Source organism: Ovis aries, chromosome Y (genome assembly GCF_016772045.2).
Source record: "Ovis aries strain OAR_USU_Benz2616 breed Rambouillet chromosome Y, ARS-UI_Ramb_v3.0, whole genome shotgun sequence".
Lineage (NCBI taxonomy): Eukaryota > Metazoa > Chordata > Mammalia > Artiodactyla > Bovidae > Ovis > Ovis aries.
Window position 1 is genome coordinate 3732780 of NC_082741.1, and position 17257 is coordinate 3750036.

At 43.7% G+C, this 17257-nt stretch overlaps 1 protein-coding gene across 2 annotated transcripts in view; it reads right to left on the minus strand.

Moving 5' to 3' along the window:
* The window catches only part of LOC101117049 (neuroligin 4 X-linked), a 400828-nt gene that overhangs the window by 155911 nt on the left and 227660 nt on the right, over nucleotides 1-17257 (minus strand). For both annotated transcript variants that reach the window (XM_027963519.3, XM_060408629.1), the window contains exon 5: nucleotides 1302-1454. In XM_027963519.3, the coding sequence (XP_027819320.1) occupies nucleotides 1302-1454 (153 nt within the window). The remainder of the gene's footprint in view (nucleotides 1-1301; nucleotides 1455-17257) is intronic.

Here is a 17257-nt window from a genome sequence, read left to right on the forward strand (position 1 = left end):
CATACTGTTACAAATTCAATTTTCTGTACCATCTCAATGCATTTTTTTTTCCTCTGCCTTGCTACTAGGCTTGCAGAATCTTAGTTCCCTGACCAGGGATTGAACATGTACCCCCTGCAATGGAAGCTCAGAGTCTCAACCACTAGACCACCAGGGAAGCCCCCTCAGTGCATTTTGCCCTGAAAATAAATGCGGTTATATAGACCATGGATAGTCTTCATGAACTGACCAAGAGCAGGAAAAACCACAGCAGATAAGCCTCAAAATATTTCCATCAAAATGCTATTTTTTTTTTCACAACCACACTGTTGGTGAAAATGAATATAATACCAAAGCAACAGACTGCTGCTCTTGAATTCCTATGCTCTTAGACAAGGTCGGCTCACAGTCAATCGTAAAATTTACACAAAATGAAATATCACCAAGTTACAAAATTCAAATAAGAGTGTTTCACCACACGCGAATGCAAGTCACGTGACCACCTACCGCCTCTCGTCTTCAAGATTCATTAGATATGCAATGTCCTAGAGAGTAAGTAAGGAAGAGAGTTTCCAACTCATGATCAACACAGCCACAAAGCCACAAAAGCTCATATGCATGGCCCATTGTCCACTCTATCTAGTTATCACCTGTTCCCAAACGCTTCATCAGACAGCACCCAATGTGTTCATGTGACAGGTTTATGTCAGCCAAGCCCAGAGAAAGAAAAGTGCTTTCCGTAACATCCCAAGTTCATTCGATGACCCAAGAGGCTGAATCTGTTTGAGGACGGTTTAAGGGAAAGAAACCATTGGAGTCAAATGTGAAAATTAAACAAAAAAGGAAATGGATGGTGCTACCTGAAAGCCAGGGAAGGAATGTAGTGCGTACCATGAAGTGAGGTTTGTAGCAGAAAATTCCTAGGTGTCAGAGTAACATGAGTGGAAGCAACAGAGCCGACAAAACAAGAAGCAAAAATTTCTCACGGACTCCTGTGTGCTGATGCTTGAGGAGCGTCCAAGGGATGAAAACATGAAAAGTCACAGAAACGAACAAAAAAAGAAGCGTGAAAGTTACGGAGCAGATGCATCTCACAGCGTGATAAAAAAGAAAACGGACGGACTGACCAACAGTGTGCCGTGAAAGTCACGGAACAGATGCCTCTTGGAGCATTAGTCAAAGTTACGGAGGAAATGCCTCTTGGAGCATTCAGTGAGGTTTGTAGCAGAAATTCCCAAGAAATGCAGTAACATTCGTGGAAGCAATGAACCCCCACAGAACAAGAAGCAGAACCTGCTTGTCGTCAACGAGCACTCACTCACCTAGGATCCCCAGCCGATAGTTAATGGTGATGACGATGACGTTGCCATAGCTGGCCAGGATGCTCCCGTCAATCATGTTGCCCGTCCCCTCCATGTAGGACCCGCCGTGGATGTACACCATCACCGGCTTCTTGCTGTTCTGATCATGGATGTCTGCAAGAAAGAGCCAAGTAAAGGGGAAAAAAAAATCACACTGATTAACTGAGAATAAATCGAAAGACATGAGTGACTTTCCCTAGTTGAAATGGGAATCCATCGCGTGGCCCTGTCTTGAATTAGGAATACCTCAGTTAAGATGGTCAGATGGCATCAAGGACTCGATGGACACGAGTCTGAGCAAACTCTGGAAGGTGCGGAAGGACAGGGAAGCCTGGCGCGCTGCAGGCTATGGCGTTGCAAAGAGTCCGACAGGGCTGAGCGACTGAACGAGGGCAGTTAAGATGGCTTAAGGATAATGGTCAATGTTGCTACATTTCCTACTCATAGAAATGACGCAGACATTGGAATGAATTTGCATGCATGGGTATGCTTCCATATGTACCTATGACACTACAAATTTCACCCCTGAGATGAATGAATCACTTCTTCCCCACATAGTAATCAAACCCTAGAAGGGGACATGCCCGGAACAAGCCCATGGCGTCTATTACTGGTACAGAATTTGTCTGCAATGCAGGAGACCTGGGTTTGATCCCTGGGATGTCAAGATCCCCTGGAGAGAAGGGCATGGACACAGGAGCCTGGTGGGCTCCAGTCCATGGAATCACAAAGAGTCGGTACATAGTATCTATTAAAGCATATATTTTAACTATCTAAGTTAGTGCAAACTCAACTTCAAAATTATCACTTTTTTACTATAACTGCCTTCTTCAGTCAAACATGAGCTTCAAGATTCACTTTCGACGTAAAAATGAGAAGTAAGACTGGTAGAGAAACCACAAGCTCTCGATGCATTATGACAAAAAGAAAAAATAGTTAAAAAAATGATCAACAGAACAGAAACATGGAAAAACAAAACAAAAAAAAAAAAACAAAAAAAAAAAAAAGCAAGTGTCTTTTCTCTAAATGACTGTTTGCAACAATATAACAACTGAAGTGACCGAAAAAAAATAAGTGGAAGAGATGTAAACTGAAATAAAGATGGTGCAAGATTGCAACCTCAAGATGAAATGGTTGCAATCCTGCTCAATTCCACATGGAATAAAAACTCCCACTGTGATCTGAAACCAGAGTATCCTTAGTCATCATGACTTGGACACTGATGTGAAAATCCTATTTTGCAATGGTCTGTGACAAGAGAAATTTGCCCAGCATATGACTGCTTTCTCAAAAGTTGTGATCAAATAACTTCTTTGGTGCTCATCATCCCTTGAGCTTAAATGTAGTCTTTTAAGAATCCTGACCCCAATTATAATTATTTCTGGGAACTTCTGTATGTACATACATAGACACATGTGTCATTTAAATACCTGCCCGTTATCAAATAGCAACCCACTCCAGTATTCTTGCCTGGAGAACCCCATGGATGGAGGCGCCTGGAGGGCTACCATCCATGGGGTCGCAGTGAGTCGGACATGACTGAGCCAATGATGGATATGTATTATCAAGAAAAAAGCAAACGTATCCATGTAAATGTATTTACATTTTTTTCCTTAAAAACTTTTTTTTTTTGCCTAGTTTATGGAGACATGTTTGAATGATCAGGAATGAATTTTAAGGAAATCAACCAACATGTGGATAGAGGCTGCTTATAAAATGAATTATGAGCACCATCTGAAAACAGGCTCCTGGTTGCTACCAGACACCCTCCAGGAGGCCAAAGAACCCCGTGGTCACAGTCAAGTACAGGAAAAAGTGTCAAGCCGCATCTGTCTGTAGATACTTAACCCACAGCAGAAGAATGCTATCTTCTCATGTAAAATTTGAGCAAGAAGTAAAAACTCCTTTTTGAATCTCTCACTGAACAGTGGTCAGTCGTGTCTGACTCTTTGCGACCCCATGGACCATAGCCCGCCAGGCTGTTTCGTCCATGGGCTTCTCCAGGCAAGGATACTGGAGTGGGGTGTCATGAACTTCTCCAGGGGACCTTCCCAACTCAGAGACTGAACTTTCATCTCCTGCACTGGCAGGCATATTCTTCACCGAGTAGCCCCCTGGGAGGCCCTCACTCATCATATGCTACGTGGAACTCTTTCATCAATCATCGTCCGTATAAGGTGTGGTGTCTTACACCAGCCACTAGTGTCTCTGGACAATGATTTGCTGTTTGAGTTCTTATTTAATGTTACCCTTCTTGGTTGCATTACCGGAAAGAAAAAAGTTGACATTTTTGGGACTGTTTTAAGGGGTTCCCTCAGGTGAAAAAAAAAAGGCGTTAGGTTAACAGCTATTACCTTCTAAGACACACAGGAGAAGGTTCTTGTGAGCTCGGGGAAGAAATAATCAGATGTCATATTCATTCAACGTTAGGGGAAAAAGAACAAAATAACAGTTTCTATGGTATTTAAGTAAAAGGAGAAAGCATTTTAATATAACAGGTAGCTGGCGGGATTGTGAAAACAGATGCCAGTGATAAAAAAAGGAATAAGATGCTAAGAGGATAGAAGGGTACAAGATGCAAATGACACCTGTAGTTGGTTATATAAGGATACGGATGAAATTACAAGTGGTCTGGGGGCCTGACAAGGACAGGGTAGCTGATGACTCAGGGCAGCTGTCGTGGGCCAAAGGCATCAGAAGAAACCTCTAAGGTGAATACCAAAAGCAAGAAGAACGCTCCGAATGCGGGTCTACAAAATATTAAATAATAGTCATATTGTGAGAACAGCGGGTGAGAAGGCAGCTATGGCAGAGCTTTTCTCGGAGACCCGCTGATTTATGAGACAAACCTAGAGGATGGGAAAAGCCAAGCAAGTGATAAAAAGGCAAACTTTTTTGGAGGGAACTTTTGCTTCCCAGCAAGGATGCGTCTCAGGTCCACTTTAAATCGTCTTTCAGCTAGAGAACCACAGGTCCATCGAGGGCGCGCATCCCTTTAACTTAAATAGTCAGAAATCCATGCCCTGGGCTTTCCTGACAGGTCAGGGGGTAAAGAATCCGCCTGCCAATGGAATATACGAGGTTGCATCCCTGGGTCGGGAAGGTCCCCTGGAGAAGGAAATGGGAGCCCACTCCAGTATTCTTGCCTGGGAAATCCCATGGGCAGAGGAGCCCGGCGGGCTACAGTCCACGGGGTCGCAAAGAGTCGGACACGACTGAGCGACCAAGTACACAGAGGCAGACCCAAGCTGCCCGAGCCTGCAAAGGCTGATTTTAAGCTGTTTCTTTTCTTCTAAACCATTTGTCCCACTGAAGGAAGAAGATACCACTTGCTAATGATGGTTTACTTGCTGCGTTATCTTCCATCTTTACAAAAAAAAAAAAAAAATCACTCTACTTCTAGTGGGTAATCTGTCCAACAATTTGAGAGCCTTCGAAAAGAAACTCTCCATAGCAACCTAACATTTTTAGGAGGGGGAAAAAAAAAAGTTCTGAGAGCAGCCGTGGTGTGAAAACAGAGACGAGAAGATGTAGCTTTTCAGCCTTTTTCAATTCTTTGCTTATACCCCCTACTTTTATATTTTTTTCCTTTAAAGCTTCCAAAATGTGTTTCAGAGAGAAACAACAAATTCTCTTCAAGACACTTTCTCGTGTGTTTTACTGCAAGCCAGAGAAGATGCTTTGAAAACCCTATTTTGGAATCAGTACATTCGGGGGAAACAATCGTAAAAACAAACAAAGATGGAAATCCCAGCCACCCCCGCCCTAAAAAAAAAAAAGTTGTACTGAGCTGTCTTGGTGTCCACAGAAGAAACCAACACGACCGAAGCTCCAAAACACAACACGAAATTACAAAAGAACATTTGGAAGAAAGAAAAGGAGGCATACATGCATGCGTTAAAATTTCACTTTCTCTTCTTGTGATCAAGCCAAAAAAAAAAAAAAAAAAAGCTTAGGAAAAAGAAAACGGTGAGTTTCCTTGGAAATGGCATTTTCTTACTCACTGCGTATTGAGAAACATGTCTATACATTCTGCATATTGAGAAACATTCTGCCAGGGGGGTTTACATAGTCATCTTGGTTACAAATGACAGGAGTCCCCAAACAAGAAGAAAACAAAGAACCACACAGAAGTGTACTCTCTTCAGATAAGGGGAGGAAAAACGGGTTGAAATGGAAAAAAAAAAAAAAGATATAAAATCATGCATCAAGATCGAGCTTTGTAAAAAAAAACAAAAAATACCTTCATCTTCACCACGGTCATTACTGGTTATATCATCAGCGTTTTTCTTTGAGTTGGCTCCTGGGGTCATATTGAGAAGGAAAATAAAGGGGAAAAAAAGAGAATTCAAAAACAACAGGTTTGCAAAAAAATCCAGAAGAGAGATACTACTCAAAGAAAAAAAAAAAGTCATACAAAAAGCTGAAATCTGTTACATTTGATTTCAAAATCATGAAATAGGGAGATGCAAAATGCATATAAACATAAATATGTCAAGGAGAACAAATTCAAAATGTTACTTGCCAAAAAAAAAAAAAAAAACCATTAGATTCCCAGTGAAAATGCAGTTTGAGGGTTAAAATGATAATACTGCAAAAAAAAAAAAAAGTAATGTGAGTTGTAAAAAAAAAAAAAAAAAAAGAAAAGAAAATTGTTTTTTAAAGGGTTTCCCAACTTTTAAAAAGAAATGCATAATGAAATATTCCTCTAATTTTAACAACTAATAATCTAGATACATTTTTGAAATGTCGCTGATACACTTTGCTTAGGAAATTGTATACAGTAAGAAGAAACACATTAAACAATAAACACGAAAGGTGAATCAAAATATCTTAAAATTGACATTCGTTTCATGCATAAGGACTTAAAAGCGTACCATTGTAATTTATTTAAGTCATGAACGCTCACTTGTCACTAGTAGCTAGAGAACACGTCACATAATTGATTGCTTTGGTCTAATGTAAGCTACCACTTTCAACAAGCGTTTCTGAAATCAAGATAAAACACTATAAATCATGTTTTTCTCTTTCGAAGACTTATTAAACATCACTTGAAGATTATTGTTATTTGTTTACAAAAAAAGAATAAATAAATAAAGTCACCTACCTGGATGACATGAAATATAACGCACCTTGAAATTTCTTTGTCAGCAAAATGAACAGAGAGGTTCCCTTAATGCCACCAAAAAACCCTCAAAAACAGACAAAAACAAAAACCCAAAACAAGGCTCTCTGTATGCAGTGAGCCATCCTGGTTTCTTTATCTTAAAGATACAAGAAGCTAAAACATTAAATACGACTCAGTTACTCCATTCGCTCAACTGCCTTCTTTTTACAGACAGACCTGACCCACTAGGACGTATGGGCTAGTTCTGGAAAACCTGAGTGGTGGCAAATAGTGAAAAAATGGTCTTTACCTTCCTTCCTGGCTTCCCTGGAGGCTCAGAGGGTCAAGAATCTGCCCACAATGTGGGAGACCAGGGTTTGATCCCTGGGTCGGGAAGATCCCCTGGAGAAGGGAATAGCAACCCACTCCACTGTCTCTGCCTGGAGAATCCCCATGGACAGAGGAGGCTGGTGGGCTACAGCCCATGGGGTCGCCAAGAGTTGGGCACAACAGAGGCACTAACACTTTCCCTTTATGTTCCTTCCTGGATGAACCTCGTCCCTGTCACCCACAAGACTTGTATCGGAAAAGACAACTACAGTTGTTCCAAATGGAGGGGGACAACATCATGTTTCAAAACCAAGATCTGAAATTGCTGCTTTCGTCCCTCAACAAGGGTTGAGTATTGGAAATACCACTTGGATTAAACAAGCAGAACTGGGAGAGGAAGGTGAGAACCTGATTCCTTCTGCTGGTAGACTTTTTGAGATTTAAATACTCCCCGCTGTAGACAATGTCAAGCTACCAACATAAAGTCTCTGGGGAGAGCTTGGGAAAGCAGTGGCCCCCTTGAAACTCAAGCTTATCAGCAGGTTCTCGCCTTAACTGCTTGAAGGTGGAATGCGGTGTTCTAGGAGAGGGACCCCAGCCTCCAAGATCTAATGCTTGATGATCTAAGGTACAGTTCATGCAATATTAATCAAGTCTACAATAAACACAGTGTGTTTGAATCATCCCAAAGCCATCTCCTCCACTTCAGTCCCTAGAAAAACTGCCTTCCATGAAACTGGTCCCTGGTGCCTGAAAGGTTGGCTGTGGTTATTCTAAGAGACAGTCTTTTCTCCTTACGGTAACAGGTTCATACCCAGTCTTTAAGGAACCACCATGAAACTTTTCCAGGGGTCATGTATGGATGTGAGAGCTAGACTATAAAGAAAGCTGAGCGCCCAAGAATGGATGCTTTTGAACTGCGGTGTTGGAGAAGACTCTTGAGAGTCCCTCGGACTGCAGGAAGATCCAACCAGTCCATCCTAAAGGAGATCAGCCCTGGGATTTCTCTGGAGGGAATGATGCTGAAGCTGAAACTCCAGTACTTTGGCCACCTCATGAGAAGAGTTGACTCATTGGAAAAGACTCTGATGCTGGGAGGGATTGGGGGCAGGAGGAGAAGGGGATGACAGAGGATGAGATGGCTGGATGGCATCACTGATTCTATGGACCTGAGTCTTGAGTGAACTCTGGGAGTTGGTGATGGACAGGGAGGCCTGGCGTGCTGCGATTCTTGGGGTCACAAAGAGTCAGACACGACTGAGCGACTGAACTGAACTGAACTGAACTGAAAGTTGGGACACGACTGAGGGACTGAACTGATGATCCTGATGAGTCAACCTCTTATAGCCACCAGCTTAACATGGAAGTCAATTCGTGTGCAAGAATTCCACTGCAATCAAAGATCTTAAAGAATCAACCTTCTTCAAATAAGCTTCATTGTCCTCTGTTCATAGTTTATCAGTATAACACTTATTTCACAGCTATCTCATGGGCTGAACTTATGGCTACATACTGTTAAGAAGAGTGTAAGAAGTATCTTGCTTTCTTCACTGCACCATGCACCTTCCAGAATCTTAGTTCCTGAACCTGAGATGGAAGCTGTGTCCCCTGCAGTGGAAGAACAGAGTCCTAATGACCGAACCACCAGACAAGTCTAAGAAATGCCTTTCTTAACACACATAGTCTATGCGGAGGCTAGAAATAAATTCCTCTGCATTTCTGATCAAAATTTAAGTTTTCTGAAGATTTTCTAAGTTTTTAAAAAGAACAGATCACCTCTTTCATCGAAAAAGAAAAGAGGCTAGAAAAATAAAGGTGTGGGTTTCCCTGGTGGCTCAGGGGGTAAAGAATCCGCCTGCAATGTGAGAGACCTGGGTTCGATCCCTGGGTTGGGAAGACCCCCTGGAGAAGGGAAAGGCCACCCACTCCAGTATTCTTGCCTGGAGAACTCCACAGACTGTATAGTCCATGGGGTCACAAAGAGTTGGACAGGACTGAGCAACTCTGACTTTCAAGAGACGTGGAATGGACTAAGGGACTGAAACTGTTATCTGATGATGTCAATTCCTTCCCAGAAAATATGTTTCTCATGAAGTCTGACTATCTCCCTTGACCACAGCCCTTTCCAGCTCGGTAGGCAATGAGCTTGGACCCCACACCTGCACTCTGCCTTTTGCACAAGTCTGCCCTTATAGCCCTGCCTTCTTCCGGATTTTCTTCTTTGTCTTCCCAGCCACAGCTGAAATCTCAGGAACACGACCGCTGGCCTGGCTGAAACCCAAACAGAGGCCACTCTGCAAGGTCTGGGCTACGTTAAATGCCAGAGTTCTTTCTCAGGCTCCAGTTCTCAATGTCTTCAGGCTCACCGTCAGGGCATGAAATTGCAGGAATCTGGACTTCTTCCCTGGGGAAGGATGAGAGGCAGTATTGAAGGGAACTATCCCGACCCCCTCTACAAGGGTGCAGGAAAGTGCTCTGAAGATTTGCAGTGTTTTAGACCAACTCCAGTACTCTTGCCTGGAAAATCCCATGGACGGAGGAGCCTGGTAGGCTATAGTCCATGGGGTCGCTAAGAGTCGGGCACAACTGAGCAACTTCACTTTCACTTTTCACTTCCGTGCATTGGAGAAGGAAATGGCAACCCACTCCAGTGTTGTTGCCTGGAGAATCCCAGGGGCGGGGGAGCCTGGTGGGCTGCCGTCTCTGGGGTCACACAGAGTCAGACACGACTGAAGCGACTCAGCAGCAGCAGCAGCAGCAGCAGCAGCAGCAGCGGCGGCAGAAGTCACACAGCCTAAGCGGCAGTACAAGGCTTCAGCAAATTCCTTTGATCACCCAAGTATGATTTGTAAGAGCTCCAGAGAGGTATAATTTTCAATCATAAAATCAACTCACCAAGGTGTAAAGTTGAAGGATTTGTGTGTCTGTGCGTGTGTCTACACAGATATGGAGTTGTTCATCCAGCAAGATAAACTTGGCTTCCCAGGTGGCGCTATGATAAAGAATCCACCTGCCAAAGTAGGAGACGTGGGTTCGATCCCTGGGTCGGGAAGATCTTTTTCACAGGAGGAAATGGCAACGAACTCCAGGATTACTGCCTGGGAAATCTCACGGACAGAGAAGCCGAGCAGGCTACACTCCAACAAATGTCACAACAAATCAGATACCACTGAGCTACTAAACAGTGTGGCATATTACTCACAGTGAAACCTGGTTTGAGAATATTTCCATCACCCTAAAATGACTGCTTGCGTCCACTGCAGGTATTCAAAATTTCTCACATTAATCTCTCTTGGTCAACTAATGGTATAGTATCCAGTCTGTTAGTGGTCATTTGCCATTTTGGGGCATCTCCTATAACCATATTCACAGAATATGTATTCCCGTCTCTCTTGCTATGAACAGTTGCTGGTTTAGTAGCTAAGTCATGTCCAACACTTTGCAATACCATGGACTGTAGCCCAGCAGGCTCCTCTGTCCATGGGATTCCCCAGGAAAGAATACCAGATTGGGCTGCCGTTTCCTGCTATAGAGGATCCTCTCAATGCAGGGATCAAACCTGCACCTCTTAGATTACCAGGTGGTCACCTGCAGTTGAGGCATTTCCCCCCACCCCAAGCTACAAGGGATGCCCATGAACCATTTACATGCAATATTTTTATGGATGCATATTTGAATTTTTCTGAAGTGGATATGGGGGAGTGGAACTGCTACTTCTCAGGACTCTTTCAAATGTTTAATAATCTAAAAACTATATTGTTTCCCAAATCAGCTGAATCACGGTATATTCCCATCAGCAGTGTATGTCGGTTCCAATTCCTGCACCTCTTAACCAAGACCTGCTATTATCTGTTCGATTGTAAGCATCCTAGTGGGGCTAAGAGTCAGACACGACTGAGCGACTTCACCTTCAGTTTTCACTTTCATGCATTGAAGAAGGCAATGGCAACCCACTCCAGTGTTCTTGCCTGAAGAATCCCAGGGACAGGGGAGCCTGCTGGGTATGGGTGCAATGGTGGTGTCACATGGCCTCAGCTGCTCAGAGAAGTGTGGGGTATCGAAGCTGCGTGTCCTGCAGCGACAGGTAGATTCTTTACAACCGAGACCCCAGGGAAAGCCCTCAGGTTTCATTTGAAATGTAGGATGAAAGGCATTGGAAACCCAGGTTGAAGGCAATGCTAATCACCCATCAAGGGCTCGACGGGATGGGCCAAAGCCCCCATAAGAGGCAGATCTGAGTGACTACCCGGCATCTCTCTTCCCTGTGCAACGGGCAAGAGTCACAGTCACGGATGACACGTGCCAAGTTGACGGAAAACAGAAGGCCCTGCAAAGCAGAACGCTGCAGTGCAGAGATCCGCATGGCAAGAAACAGGTGATAGGAAAGACTGCAGGCGGTGCCAAGACTGAAGAGCCAGCTCAGCGAGCATCCTTAAGGGAACCCCTCGCAGTAAAGGCCAGTAACAGACTGGACAGAACAGACGCACGGCATGGTGCCGAGAGAGTCAGTTCCTGGGCAGGTTGATAAGACGTCCAGGGTCTCCAAGCAGGAGAGAGGGCTCTGGAGCTCTCAAAAAACAGACAGGTGTCTCGAATTCTCAGAGAAGGAAAGGACAAAAGCCTTGGTCTTTTCCCCACCCCACCCCCCCCCCCCGCATTCCTTAGTCTTAGTCACAAAAAACTTTTTTTTATTTTTTCCTTTAAGCCCAGCACTGCCAGACACGACTGAGCGACTTCACTTTCACTTTTAACTTTCATGCACTGGAGAAAGAAATGGCAACCCACTCCAGTGTTCTTGCCTGGAAAATCCCAGGGACGGGGCAGCCTGGTGGACTGCTGTCTCTGGGGTCACACAGAGTCGGACATGACTGAAGCGACTTAGCAAGCCCAGTACTGACAAGTAAAGAACAAACAACTCAGCTTAAACTCTGTACCTTAGTCACAAAAAACTTTTTTTTTTTCTTTCAGCCCAGTACTGACGAGTAAAGAACAACCAACTCAGTTTAAACTCTGTACTAAGGGTTATATAGGAGAAGGCAATGGCACCCCACTCCAGTGCTCTTGCCTAGAAAATCCCATGGACGGAGGAGCCTGGTGGGCTGCAGTCCATGGGATCGCTAAGAGTCAGACACGACTGAGCGACTTCACTTTCACTTTCCAGTTTCCTGCATTGGAGAAGGAAATGGCAACCCACTCCAGTGTTCTTGCCTGGAGGATCCCAGGGACGGGGGAGCCTGGTGGGCTGCCGTCTATGGTGTCGCACAGAGTCAGAAACGACTGAATCGACTTAGCAGCAGCAGCAAGGGTTATATAACAACAATGTACCCTGCTGGAAGACAGTTTCTCCTCCTTCCTGAAAACCTTCTGGCTAATCTTGTCATCTTCAAATGTACATTACGGGAGTGGGTCTGCTAAGACCTTTACAACCTTGAGACATTCTTTTGCTTAACTGGAACAACCAGCTGAAAAAGTATACAGCTCCCCTGCTGAGACTAGCTAGGCAGATCACTCTCCCTCCCCTTTCTGAAGTCTCTGTCAGAAGCTTTCTCTGTCTGTTTTCATACTTCAATAAAACTCTGCTACACAAAAGTTCCTGAGGCATCAAGCCTGGTCCCAGGTCCTGAAATCTTTGGAGATCACAAGTCCAACACCATTCATCAGTGCCAATTCCCAGAATAAAATAAAATCGCATCAGCTTCTGTTAAAGTGCAAAAGTTTTAAATTTCAAGAAAAGTCTAACTTATTGTTTTGTTTTGCTTTTGCTTTTGCTTTTGATATCATATCTAAGAAATCCTTGCCTAACCCGGAAGATTTTTTTCTTTTTTTCCTAGATGTTTGTAGCTTTCCTGTGACGTCCACCTTTTGTTTATCTTTGGTGAATGTTGGCAGATGGTATGAGGAGAGGTTTGAAATGCATCTCTTATCCAATTGTCTCAGCACCACTGATTAAACACACTCTCCTCGGTGAAGAAGTGTTGTGACGCTATTTTTACGACTCAACTGCCTATGAATGCAAGGGCTTATTCCTGGCCTCTAATTATATCTCCTTTTATATTTCTGTACACGTGAGTATCTTACTGTCTGAGCTTTAGAGTATGTTTGGAAATAGGGAAAGACAAGTCTTCCAACCTTCCTCTGATTTTTCAACACAATTTGCTTCTTCTCCGTACAGACGAAATCTTCGAATGAGCTTGTCAATGGAAGCAAGAAACACCCACTGAGATTCTGATGGAAATTATTTGCCACACCACAATTTTAAATTAACTGGATATAGCAGTCTGACCCAGAAACATAATTAGATGTCGCCTGTAATGTTCTATGTATATTTAACTCTCCACCCTTTTGTTCTTTTTCGGTAAGCTGCTGCAATATTTGTTCTCTCAGATGCAACTAATTAAAAGGCCTAAAAAAACCAACCGAGTTCTCTTTGAGTATCTCCTTTAGTTACACTCATGAACTATGTCAATACAGGGTTTAGAGGACACAGGAAAAAAGACTTTGCTGTAATTTAGTCCTGAAGACACCTATTCCATACATACTGGAAAGGTGTTTCAAGGTCCAGATGGGCCATGAGTTTTTTCCCGGTCCCCAGAAGGCCAGCATCTTATTCCTTTCCATCTAATAATTAGCATCTGCAGCAAACCTCGTGGGGAGATGGCTCTAAATATGAGAGGGAATATTTAAATAACTTCAAACAAATGTGCAGCCATTCTTTCATTAAAATTGCAATGTGATTTTAAAAATGAACTATCTCAGTCCCCAGTCCTGAAGGAGGTCTTTTTTTTTTTTCCCTTTTTTTTTTTTTTTACACCAGTTCTTCTGATGTTCCCTTCTACCACAATATCTACATCACATTCCAAGCCAAACGATTTTAAACAGTGAAACGTGTAGCTGCTCCATCCTGTACAATTCTTTACGAAGCTACGGACCGTAACCTGCCAGGCTCCTCTGCCCATGGAATTCTCCAGGCAAGAATACTGGAGTGGGTAATAGCCACTCCCTTCTCCAGGGGATAGTCCAGACCCAAGTCTCCTGCATGGCAGGCAGACTCTTTCCCATCACAGCCAGCACAGAGGTACTTTATGTCATAAATGTGATAAAAAAAAACTCTTTGTAGAAGCTACGAAACAGGTCGACCAACTGGAGTCAATGAGAAAGTACGAGAATATGGAAACCCGTAGATAATGCACTCACAATTAGGATGCAGGAAAGTAAGTTTACATGTGTTGTTGTCTTCCTTTTAATATATATAATGATATGTTATCACCAATGATGCAAAGCGTCCTGTAAAGTCACCAGTGGTGCTATGAAATCACATTATCTATGTAAGACATAAAAACAAAAATGACAGAACCCGCAAAAACCCTTTGAATGATGGCTCTTAATGTGATCTACCATATTAAAAATGCATTCATCAGCTCACATTAATTTCTTTATGAATAAAACTATTTTCACTTTATCCTACATTTTTTGCTTGGTATTTATTTGAAGAAAATTTTTATGGTGGTATAGTTGCTTTACAATATTGTCTTCATTTCTGCTGCACAGCAAAGTGAATCAGATAAATATATATATCTCCCTTTTTTTTTTTTGGATTTTTTTCCCATTTATGTCATCACAGAGCAGTGAGCAGAGTTCCCTGTGCTATCTGGTAGGTTCTCATTAGTTATCTGTTTTACACAGAGTATCAGTGGCGTATATATCAAATGCAATCTCCCAATTCAACCCCATTCTCCTTCCTCCCTCGGTGTCTTTGTTTTTCTCTATGTCTGTATCTCTATTTCTGCTTTGTGACTAAGATCATCTAAGATTCCAGATATATGCATGAAAATGCCATGTATATATTTTTCTCTTTGTGACTCACTTCAGAAAAAGCAAAACGTCATACAGCATATTAAACAAAAAATATATATATTTTTTCTGTCCCTTGCAAGGGCAAATTCTAAGTATTACCTATTCATGTTATCTTAAGTACCTTAAAAAGTGTAGTGCTTAGGCTAAATGCACTGTTGTCCATACAGAGGAAGTTATTATATACTGGGTTATGGGAAAGGAACAGAGGATGAGATGGTTGGATGGCATCCCTTGACCGGACATGGACATGAGTTTGAGCAAGCTCCGGGAGATGCCGAAGGACAGGGAAGCCGGGCGTGCTGCAATCCATGGGGTCACAAAGGGTCAGACACGACCGAGCGATTGTTAGTGAGCAGCAACAAATGGGGGAAACGGATGCCTTCTTGGCTCTCAGAGATGTGTCCTTGATCAGGTAGTGACTAGGCCACAGGGGACCAGTCTACCTTCTTCTAATCAATAAGGGACTAAAGCTCTTGCTGCTGTTCATTCTCTAACTCACGTCCAACTCTTTGCAACCCCACGGGCTGAAGCAGCCGTGGTTTCCCTCTCCTTCACCATCTCCAGGAGTTTGCTCAAACTCACGTCCATCGACTGGATGCTATCACGCATCTCATCCTCTGTCTCCCCCTTTCTCTTCCCGCCCTCGGTCTTTCCCCGCATCAGGGTCTTCTCCAGTGAGTCGGCTCCTTGCATCAGGTGGCCAAAGTACTGGAGCTTCCGATCCAGCGTCAGTCCTTGCAACGAATCTTCAGGGTTGATTTCCTTCCGGATTGACTGATTTGATCTACAGTCCAAAGCATTCTCAAGACAGATGAGATTAAGGGACCGCAAGCTCTGCTCACATCCCAGTCTTGTCCGAGACCACACCTCTGACCCTACTGCTATTAAAAACAACAACAACCCTAATCAAGTCCTCTGGAGCAGAGACATGGAGTTTTTCAAAGCAGAAGCTCCGGAGTGTCTCTCTTTATCGGCAAAGCAATAAAGCTAAGCCTTTTCTACTGCGTGCAGCACTCTGCCTCTGAGACAGGATTTGGCTCAACTGTGCTGAGAGGCTGAGCTTTCAGTTACGCTAGGGTGAGGACTCACTCTCCAGAAGCAAAGAAAGTGGACTGCTCTGAGGGGGCAGTTTTAGAGGGGGGCCAGGGCAACTGAGACTGTGAGAGATGGGAGGACAGGACGAAACCCCCCTGCCCCGGGACAAGTGTGGCTCAGGAAGGATGCCTGCCTCACCAATAAACAAAGGTGTGGGAAATCAAGTCAGCAGCTACGGGTACCCTGAGGGGATTCAGGATGGGGAAAAACGAGGATGCTGGCCCCAGAGAGCTGACATGCATATCAAAAGAATTTATTGCCATGAGCACAGACTCTTGCAACTCTCCATTCATAGAAAAAAGGAAACAAAACACATCACATTCATTAATTTGAGGTCTCCGGTTTTCATTAAGTAGCTGTCATGTTGTGATATCCTGACAACCTGGTCTTTGCTGCAAAATATCCCATAGATCCTGGATCTTTCTTCACTGACTGTCTTTGGACCATTCCATCAGAGTCATCCTAAAGCCTGCCTCCCAAGCTTAAGTCCTCAGAAAGGCCAGCAGATAAAACATAATTCTCAACTTTTACGTTTGCGTACGTACGTTTTTTTTTTTCATTCGACACACCCCACACATGAACCATAACACAGGTTCTCACCTCCAAGTAAACGTTACAGTGAGCACAGTGAATTTCAAAGATGACGTGAAACTTTTTATATATGGGTCCATCCAATGCAGGTGCCTCCCTGACAAATGTTTTCATATTGTGAAATTAAGCATTCCCTGCCGTATTAATGAACAAAGATGTCACAGTCATCACAGATTCTGCTACATTCTGGCCCTCCACATGTGAATTTCTGAACCCAGGAAGAACAAGCCTTTCTAACTTGGCAGCTAGCCTTTGAGCTGCCACAGAGAGCTGTGGCCACTCCTTAAGGTGAACAAGGAACTAGGAATGCTAACAATCCCATCTCAGGATGGTCCCTCTTAGATAAGTGAGATGCGTATGGAAGGAGGGGTTTCAGTGAGCCCAGACTCTTTGAGTCTTCCCCTACATAGAAAAGCATAAATTCCTCATCCTGAGATACCCAGTGTTTCCTTTATTAACAATAATGTTTTAGGACTTCCCCTGGGGGCGCAGCGGTAAAGAATCTGCCTGCCAATGCAGTTGACATGGGTTTGATCCCTGGCCTGGGAAGATCCCACGTGCCTGGGAGCAACTAAGCCCCATGTGGCACAACTACTGAGCCTTTGCTCCAGAGCCCATGAGCCAGAAGTACTGAAGCCGGGACACCCTGGAAGCTGTGCCCCACAAGAGAAGCCAAATCAATGAGAAGCCTGTGCGTTGCCAGGAAGAGTAAGTCATGCTTCCCGCAACTGTAGAAAGCACAAATGCAGCAAAAAAGACCCAGCACAGTCAAATGAAATACAATTATTAAAAAATAAACAATCTTTAAATGTTTAGACTACCTGCCCTTTGCGGCAAACTTCTGGATAACTCGACTCCATCCCCACGCCCTGCCCCTCACCCCCTCAAAACAGTTCCCTCAGGGTTACTTGAGATTCTATCTCCCGGGCTTGAAGTCCTA